The sequence below is a fragment of the Propithecus coquereli genome, unplaced genomic scaffold (assembly GCF_000956105.1).
Source record: "Propithecus coquereli isolate 6110/MARCELLA unplaced genomic scaffold, Pcoq_1.0 Scaffold193, whole genome shotgun sequence".
In the NCBI taxonomy this organism is placed as follows: domain Eukaryota; kingdom Metazoa; phylum Chordata; class Mammalia; order Primates; family Indriidae; genus Propithecus; species Propithecus coquereli.
Window position 1 is genome coordinate 2,613,499 of NW_012144190.1, and position 9,547 is coordinate 2,623,045.

The window sequence follows — 9,547 nt, forward strand, 5'->3', positions numbered from 1 at the left end:
GTGGACCTGGCTCCTTCATTCGCAGCGCGCAGTCACACGAGGAAGTTTGCAGAAGTGGGCGGAGAATACTGAATGTGGCTTCACGTTAAGAGCAAAATCTGCGTTGAAGGCAAACATAGCATTAAAATTGGTTCAAAGTGGCCAGAAGTCCGAGTCTGAGCTGTGACCATGTGAGGGCGCCACTTTAGTAGGCTAAATATTAATAGAAATCCCCTCGGGTCCTGTGTTGGGATTCCCCAAGTTATGCCAAACTGGTAGCGCATGAATTGTTCGGGAACGTGACTTCCGAAGTAAAGTGTGAACAAGGCCCTCAAAGGAAGTACAGTTCTGTGAGCGCCAGCGCCTCCGTGCCCAGTCCCCCACACCTGGCTGCCGCAGGGTGAAAGGAAGAGGAAACCACAGTGCAAAGGCCCGGAGGCAGCAGAGAGCTTCACAGATGTCAGGAGCAGAGGGAGTGGGGGGCCGGTTGGGAACAGGCAGAGCAGGAAGCCCAGATCTGGGCCTGGGGGGCCAATCTCGACTGGCAACAGGAGGGCGGCCCTTAAAGTGGTGTTAATAACCATTTATTCACATACGCAGTCCCTGGGCAGTGTGCAAAACTGTATGTGTAGAACATGCAAAGATTTAAACAATAAAGACTTAACGTCGGTGCCTCGCTGAACGGTAATACCCAGGTCCCGTCCTTTCTGGTCCTTCCCCGTGAGCACACGGGGTTTCAGCCAAAGGGAGATTGCAGTGCTGTACGTACTGTTCAGCGAACGGTGCCTTTCCGTTTTCGCAAGTGGTCTTATCTAATGCCCAGGTGAGGTTCGCAGGCCCAAGATGCGATGAATGGACCGTGAAGTGTCCCTGACCTTTGGTCAAGCCGTGGCCAATGTGGGACCAGTAAGTAGTACATCTGGCTGCAGGGAAAGATTTTAGTAAGAGGATGGGCTGTGTTATCCTTGCATCCCGGAGAGCCCCCCAAACCTGGCATTTGCTCCCACAAGTACTTCTAGAACTTTTCCTCAGTCCCTGAGAGCCCTTGCCCCCCACTCCTGGGCCCCCAGCCCTTGGAAACTGGCTCAGTTGCCACTGACATTCAAGGAGCCCTTGCAACCTGGGCTTGAACTGCGCCTGTCAGTCTACGGCCCCCTTGAGCCCTCGCCGCAGCCCTGGAAGAGGGGTGCCCGTACCCATTTCACAGAACGGGCCGCAGAGTCACACCTGCTCAAGGGAGTGGCAGAAGCCAAGTTCATCCAGGGGCCAGCTGCCTCTGGAGACCTCTCATTCCAGTGCTTCCCCCATCCTCTGTCCCCTCCTTCCTCCAGTTATCCCCCTCACTGTCACCCCACTGGCCCCTCTGCCGTACCAAGCTCCAGCCTGTCCCTTTCTTGCCAGAGAGCTTCACGGCAGGCCCTCCTTCCTTAACATCCCTGATTCCAGCCTCTTTCCCGACACCCCCAGCCACCCGAGTCCTTCCAGTTTCAGCCCCCTAAGAACCCCAACCTTGTTCACATGTGACATAGACCGCTCTGCCCCCAGTAAAAACTTGAAGGGTTTCTAATCTTGCACCTTTATTTCCCCCAAAAGAACCTAAATCCCACTCCTTTGTTCGCAGCCCCTTAGACTCGCCCTTTGTGGGGGGGGGCAGGCAGTCAAGGTCCTTCCCCCAAGAAATAGGTTCAGTCTGTCATTTAAGGTTTCACAGGTACCCGGGAGAGGAAGCAAGGGCAGAACCACAGCTTCAGCTACAGCAAAAGGAAGACACGGGAAGGGAAGTGGCACAAATCTTGTCTTTTCCGAGCAGAGGTTCTGTAGACACTGAAGCTTCCAGCAAGCCCCGGCCTGGCGGGGCCGACGCAGCGCAGGCCGGCACGGGTGCCCCTGCTCATGCCTCCCCTTTCCAGAGGCTCCCAGCCCTTCCAGAAAATTGCGATTGCTTGTAAAGATTTGAAAACAAGATTTATTCTGGAAAAGCAAAACTATAGGGACCAACCAGGAACAAATCCTGTCTTGGCAGGGTATGAGAAGGAAGAGACTCCGCGTGGGGGAGGGTGAAGGAGCAGTTCCAGGTCAGGACTGCGGTGGTGGTGACGTTAGCTCTGGTTTGTCAGAGTTCACAGAACTGTTCAAAAGGAGTGGGTTTTACTGTATGTGAATTAAAATTCTAAAATGCAAAATTGGGGGGAGGAGATGTCATGTGAATAAGTAGATTGTGGCTGGGCAAGGTGGCTCATGCCTATAGTCTTAGCGCTTTGGGAGGCCGAGGCCGGAGGATCGCTTGAGGTCAGGAACTCGAGACCAGCCTGAGCAAGAGTGAGACCCCATCTCTACAAAAAATGGAAAAATTAGCCGGGCGTGGTGCGGCGTGCCTGTAATTCTATGGGTTGTGAATTATGTCTCCAATTCGAAAAAATCAGGACATCTGACACCGTGAGAGGCTCCACGTGGCTGCTTCTCCCCAAGCGTGCCCAGACACGTGGATTTGATCTGCTGATCTGGAGGTGGGGAGAACACCAACAGAAGAACTAAAAGCAGAAACAGTTCAAGAGTTTCTTTTGATAAGTGTTGATGAGGATGTGGAGAAGAAACCAGGACTTTGCTGCCACGCTGGTGTGCACGCAAACTGGAGAAGTATTTGACAATGTCTGTTAGCGCTAAAGATGGATCTACCCTGTGTCCCAGCTACCTCACTCCTATATATATACCCCAAAGACATTCGAGCGTGCTCAGCAAAACATGAGCTAGAATGTTCATAGCAGCTTCACAGGTAATAGCCCCAAGCTGGAAAGAACCCAAAACTTTATCAACGGTAGGATGGATGAATTGTGGGTCGCTCCTATGCAGCAATGAAAAAGAAGGACCCATCTGCCAAATGCACTGGAGTGCCTACGGCGTGAGTCCCTTTCTATAAAGTAAATTAACAGCCAGAACTATCCTGTTACAAGGAATGATAGTGGTTATCCTTTGCGGGGAGGTAATTTCTGGGTCCTCCCAGGGGCCGGTAATGTTCTTTCTTGATCTAAGTGCAGTTACAAGTGTGTGTAGTTTGTCAAAATTCATCCAACTGATCACTTGAGTTGTGCACGTTTTTATATATACATGATATTTCCGTTTAAAATTTACTTAAATTAACAACAATAACAGTGAGATGTCCTTGGCAATTTGGCAGTCTACCAAATTCATGAATTTCACTACCAGGACTTTATCTGCATTTTAATTCATGTAGAAAATTACAGACGTGCTAGAACCTTCTTTGCAGCTGTAAGAGCGAAGACTAGAAACAACCTATAGAATACTTGTTTGGCAGAAAAAGAAAGAAAAAAGAAAAATAGAAACAAGCTAAATGTCAGTCATTAGAGAACTGGTTAAATCAGTTACCCGGGGGAGTACTACTTACTCATAGAAAGAGAAAAAAGAAATGAAGACATTCTTGTGGATTGAATTAACAATAGTCTTCAAAATGTATTCTTAATTGCCATGATGAAAAAAATTAATAAATAAATTTTAAATTTTAAAAATCTGAGGATTCTGACGCCCAAAAAACGTACTGTTAAGAGAAATAAGAAGGCTGGGCTCAGTGGCTCATACCTGTAATCCTCGCACTCTGGAAGGCCGAGGCTGGAGGATCACTTGGCCTCAGGAGTTCGAGACCAGCCTGAGCAAGAGTGAGACCCTGTCTCTACTAAAAAATAGAAAAAATTAGCTGGGCTTGGTGGCGTGCACCTGTAGTCCCAACTACTTGGGAGGCTGAGGCAGGAGGATCGCTTTAGCCCAGGACTTTGGGATTGCTGTTAGCTAGGCTGATGCCACGGCACTCTAGCCCGGGTGACAGAACGTTAAAAAGAAGAAAAACAATTTGTGCATAATTTGCTTAAACCTGTGTGAGTTCTCCTTGGAAAGAAATATTAGTTGCCTGTGAGGAGGCAAACTTGGTGGAAGGAAGACATTGTTTTTAGTATACAGCATCTTGTATATTTAGAAATTTTTACCCTGTGAGTGTGTTGCCAATATTTTAAAATATGCAGAATATTTTTTTAAAGCAAAAAACTTCTAGAGAGAGGCACTAAAGGTTACAAGGTGCTGGGAAGTCTTCCACCGTGAGCTGTCTTCTTTTTAGGGAGGAATACAGTGTGGCACGATCATACCTCACTGCAGCCGTGAACTCCTGGGCTCAAGCGATCCTCCTGCCTCAGCCTCTGAGTAGCTGGGACTACAGGTGTGCACCACTGTGCTGGGCTAATTTTTCTTAATTTTTGTAGAGACAGGGTCTCAGGATGTTGCCCAGGCTCCTATCAAACTCCTGGGCTAAAGCTAAAGCTCACCTCGGCCTCCGAAACTGTTAGGATTACAGGCACGCGCCACCATGTCTGGCCATCAACTGTTCTGTACAAGTAATTTGTTGCTATGTGTATTATTTTGATAAAAAATGTTTTCAAACATGCAGCCCTCAGAGATTTACCAATTTGTCCTTACTCCCCCGTAAACCAGTTCTCCACCTCAAGCCACTAGGGGGCAGGGCAGTATGTTATAATTAACAGCTTAACGTCAATAGCACTTGGATTCAAATTCCAGCCCTCCCACAGGTAACAATTGTAAACTCTGGGGAAAAAATAGAAAAGATTTACCTAACGGTACTGGAGGGTGAACAAAAGCAGGCTGGAAACTGGAGGGGACTTGACATTCAGAAAAAGGAAAGCCACTAGGTGAGTTTCTCATTTGCACAGCTTTTAGACTGGGGACAAGTTCTAGTTCATGCCATGAGGGGTAACTAAAACACCAGGGAAAATCCAGTCTTCCCAGCTTCAACAACTACAGCAACAGAAAAGTGAGGAGATAAATCCTGGGGGGGAAAGCCAGAGATGGTACCCCAAATATTTTACATAAACTCTACTCAAATATCTAGCTGACCGTAAACCATACCGGCATGTGATGCACTCCAAAAAGACCAGCTAAACCTAAAAATATGAACTGACATTTGAGCTACAAATTTCACAGGAGAGACAGAGTTTGTAGAGGTTACAGTTTGAGTTCAACTAAGTTAATGAGTTGCATAGAAAAAAAAAAAGCAATACTCTTCAGAGGAACATAACAGACTCCAGAGTTTCTACAGTGTAGCCTATATAATCTAAAATTACTTGACACAGAAACAAAGAGGAAAATATGACCCATTCTCAAGAGAAAACACAGTCAACTGACACCTGAAATGACCCATGCTGGAATCAAAAAAGAAGGTTTTAAAAACAGCTATTATAACTGTGCTCAAGAACCTAAAGGAAACACGCTTATAATGAATAAAAAGACAGGAAATGTTAGCAGAGAAATAAAATAATAAAAAGGAATGAAAGTAAAATTCTAGGCCTAATAAGTAAATTTAGCAAGTTCACAGGATATTAAGTTAATGTAAGAATATTCCTATTTTATATGCTAGAAGCAAAAAATTAAAAAGTGAAATTAAAAAGCATTTTCATTTCAATAGCAGAAAAAATAAAATATTAATACTTGGGGATAAATTTAACAAAAGACTTTTACACTAAAAACTACAAAACAGGCCAGGCTCGGTGGCTCACACCTGTAATCCTAGCACTCTGGGAGGCCAAGGCGGTAGGATCGCTTGAGGTCAGGAGTTCGAGACCAGCCTGAGAAACAGCCAGACCCCATTTCTACTAAAAAAAAAAAACTTAGCCAGGCATCATGGTGCGTGCCTGTAGTCCCAGCCACTCAGGAAGCTGAGGCAGGAGGACCATTTGAACCCAGTAATTTAGTTTGAGATTGCAGTGAGCTATGATGATGCCACTGCACTCTACCCAGGGCAACAAAGTGAGACTCTGTCTCAAAAAAAGAAAAAGGGAATTGAACCCCCCTCCTCATTACCTCCCCTTCAAAAAAACCAAAACTACAAAACATTGCTGAGATCATTTAAAGACCCTAAAGCAATAAAGAGATATGCCATATTCATGGATTGGAAAGCTTAATATTATTAAGATGTCACTTCTCTCTAAACTGGTCTATAGGTTTATAGTCTAACCCTGGGTTATTTCCATTTCTTTCCCCAAGAGACAAAAAATTCATTAAATATGGCGGGAGGTGGATCTATAGGACTTGAGTCTTATAAAGGGAATTTTTTAAATTAAAGGGCCTTCTTTTTTAGAGCAGTTTTAGGTTAAAGAAACAATGAGTGGAAAGTACAAGAGTTCCCACATACCCCTTCCCCCCACCTTCAGTCTCCCTTATTATTAACATCTTGAAGGCTGGCGCTGTGGCTCACGCTTGTAATCCTAGCACTTCGGGAGGCCAAGGCGGGAGGATCGCTTGAGGTCAGGAATTTGAAACCAGCCTGAGCAAGAGTGAGACCCCATCTCTACTAAAAATAGAAAAAATTAGCCGGGCATGGTGGTGCACACGTGTGGTCCCAGCTACTCAGGAGGCTGAGGCAGAAGGATCACCTGAGCCCAGGAGTTTGAGGTTGCTGTGAGCTAGGCTGACGCCACGGCACTCACTCTAGCCCAGGCAAAAGAGTGAGACACTGTCTCAAAAAAAAAAAAAATATATCAAGGTCACCAAAAGAAGGTTCACAGCAAAGAAGGTTCATAACATCCCCAAACTGGAGACAACCCACTTGCTCATCGACAGCAGAAGGGACAAGTGCATTGTGAAGACTTTGCCCAGGGGAAGCCACACGGCCACGAGCAAGAGTGATCTCAGCGTCCCCAAGTGCATGGAGGGATCTCACCGATGTTACGCTCAGCGAAAGAAGTCGATGCAGAGGAGCATACAGTGTGTGATTCCATTGATAGAAAATTCGAGAATAGGTGAAACTAATTTAGGGGATTAGAAGTCAATGGTGCTGCCACTGGGTGGGGAGGGACCTGAGCGGGCCTGAAAGGGTCTCACGGGGCGGGGGCTGGGAAATAGCTTGTTCTTGATGTGGGCGCTGCTTCCCAGAGGTGTTCAGCCAATGAGAACTCATCCCCTGTCCGCATAGGACGACAGAGTTCAAGTCAAAGTTTACTTTTTAAAAATCCCCCTGATTTTTAAGGCAGTGAAATCCATCTATATGATAATGTCATTCTATGTTACAGAAAAATCATAGACTGTACCACACAAACAATGAACTCTAATGTAAACTATGGATTTCAGTTAATAATGTATCAATATTGGCTTGTCAATTGTAACAAATGTACCACACTAATGCATTTTTTTTTTTTTTTTTTGAGACAGAGTCTCACTCTGTTGCCTGGGCTAGAGTGCCGTGGCACCAACCTAGCTCACAGCAACCTCAAACTCCTGGGCTCAAGTGATCCTCCTGCCTCAGCCTCCTGAGTAGCTGGGACCACACGTGTGCACCACCATGCCCAGCTAATTTTTTCTATTTTTAGTAGAGATGGGGTCTCACTCTTGCTCAGGCTGGTTTCAAATTCCTGACCTCAAGCGATCCTCCCGCCTTGGCCTCCCGAAGTGCTAGGATTACAAGCGTGAGCCACAGCGCTCCCATGTCACTCACAATAAATTCTGTCCCCCTCTGTCTCTTGGTCTTTGTCCCCCTCTCTCTGGATCTCTGTCCATCTTTTTCTGTCTTGTCCCGCCAAACGGGGACTACCATGACCTGCCTGCATGGCCCTGCAGAATCTGGCCCCATTTCCCCTCTGCTCACTCCACACTGGCCTCCTCTCTGCTGCTCAGACACACCAGGCCCACTCCTGCCTCAGGGCCTTTGCACCTGCCACTCCCCCTGCCCTGGAATGCTATCCCTCCCAATCCCCCCATAGCTCCCTCCCTCACTCCACTCACCACTGAGGCCCTTCCTGGCCACTCAGCATGTTGCCACACTGCTACCCCCTTGCCCTGCTTCATAGCGTCTGCCACTCTGTGACATGTTTTATGGTGCCCTGTCTCTGCCTCCCCATTGGGGTTCTGAGAGAGCAGGGCTTCCTATCTGGTTTTGCATGGCAGGGTCCAGGCTGCGAGTTTTATTTCTCACCCCCAGGAACACTCTCCACTCCTGCTGACACTGAGCACCGCCTTGCAATGCCTGGTCTCCTCCTTCGTGCCTCGACCCCACCCCCCAGCATGGTCCCCTCATCCCCTCACTGTCACAGCCCCCAGTCCCTCCCCAGGGCCCCCAGACGAGAGACAGACGCACAGAGAGGCCCAGCGCTGGTTTTATTGCCTCCCTGGCAGAGGGGAGGCGGGCTGGGGCGGGCCGGTGGCGGGGCTGGGACTCTCTCAGTGTGTGGCTGGGGCCCAGGTCTGGAGCTGCGGTGTTGGTGGAGGCTCCTGGAAGCTGAGCGTTGGGTGACCCTGGGTCTGGGCTGGGAGATTCTGCCAGTGAGAAATGGGTGTCACTCACCCTCCCGGGCTGTGAGAGCCCCCGGGGCAGGGTGGGCAGGGCTGCAGAGTCTCAGGGAGAGAAGCTGACCCAGGTGGTCCCTGAGAGCCCAGGGTCGGGGGGACGTCAGGGGCTGCGTCCCCATCCTACAGGGCTGCGACAGGGAGGGGCCTGGCTACTGTGGCCCCTCCTGGGGTTATCCCATGGGTTACGAGGCTGCAACGGGCACACTGGGGCTCAGAGCTCGTCGTGGTGTCGTGTCAGGTCCTCGCCGTAGTTGGTGGCCTGGCTGCCCACGAACATGTTCCAGTTGCCCAAGATCTCGGCTTTACTCAGACGCCCGTCCTGGAGGGAGGGTCAGGGATCAGAAGGGACAGCGCTGGCCCTGCTTGTGAGAGCCCTCCCTACATCTAAGTATGTCCCCCAGGTCTCTGTCCCTCTCTGGGTCTCTGTCCCCTCCCCTCTCTTTTTTCTTTATTTTATTAGCCCTGGGAGGAACCTAGGGCCGCAAGTGCGTTCAAAGTGTTGAAGATCAATAGCAAAGGTAAATGTCCCTCTCTCTCTGGGTGTCTGTCCCCCTCTCTCTGGGTATCTGTCCCCCCTCTCTCTGGGTATCTGTCCCCCCTCTCTCTGGGTCTCTGTCCCTCTCTCTCTGGGTCTCTGTCCCTCTCTCTCTGGGTCTCTGTCCCTCTCTCTCTGGGTGTCTGTCTCTCTCTGGGTGTCTGTCCCCCTCTCTCTGGGTCCCTGTACTTTTCTGTCTCTTTCCCCCTCTCTGTCCCTCTTTCTTTATCCCACCAAGCGGGGCCCACCCCAGTCCCCGGCCTAGTCTTGCTCATGGCTGCACACCCACCCAGCGTCCCCTGCCCAGCGCCTGCCTGTGTGGCCTATCATGGCACCTTGTCCGTGTCACTCTCCTGTAGCAGGTGGTTGGCCTCCACCAGGGGCTGGTCCTGCGAGGGGGGCAGCACCCAGTGGCCAACCTCTTTCCCGTCCAGCCGCCCGTCCTTGTTCAGGTCCCGGAAGTCCCGGAACTGCTGCCGCTCAGTCTGCACCCAGGCCGGCTCCTCCTCCCCATGGGTCTCTGTCCCTCTCTCTCTGGGTGTCTGTCCCCCTCTCTCTCTGGGTATCTGTCCCCCTCTCTCTGGGTCTCTGTCCCTCTCTCTCTGGGTGTCTGTCCCCCTCTCTCTCTGGGTATCTGGGGTCTCACTCTTGCTCAGGCTGGTTTCAAATTCCTGA

At 49.5% G+C, this 9,547-nt stretch overlaps 1 protein-coding gene across 1 annotated transcript in view; it reads right to left on the reverse strand.

Moving 5' to 3' along the window:
* Positions 1 to 8,204: 8,204 nt before the first annotated feature.
* Positions 8,205 to 9,547, reverse strand: part of RCN3 (reticulocalbin 3, EF-hand calcium binding domain) — a 9,693-nt gene continuing 8,350 nt past the window's right edge. The window contains exons 6-7 of the mRNA XM_012643037.1: positions 9,208 to 9,402; positions 8,205 to 8,656 (exon numbers count right to left, since the gene is read on the reverse strand). Coding sequence (XP_012498491.1) covers positions 8,549 to 8,656; positions 9,208 to 9,402 — 303 coding nt within the window. The 3' untranslated portion in view covers positions 8,205 to 8,548. The remainder of the gene's footprint in view (positions 8,657 to 9,207; positions 9,403 to 9,547) is intronic.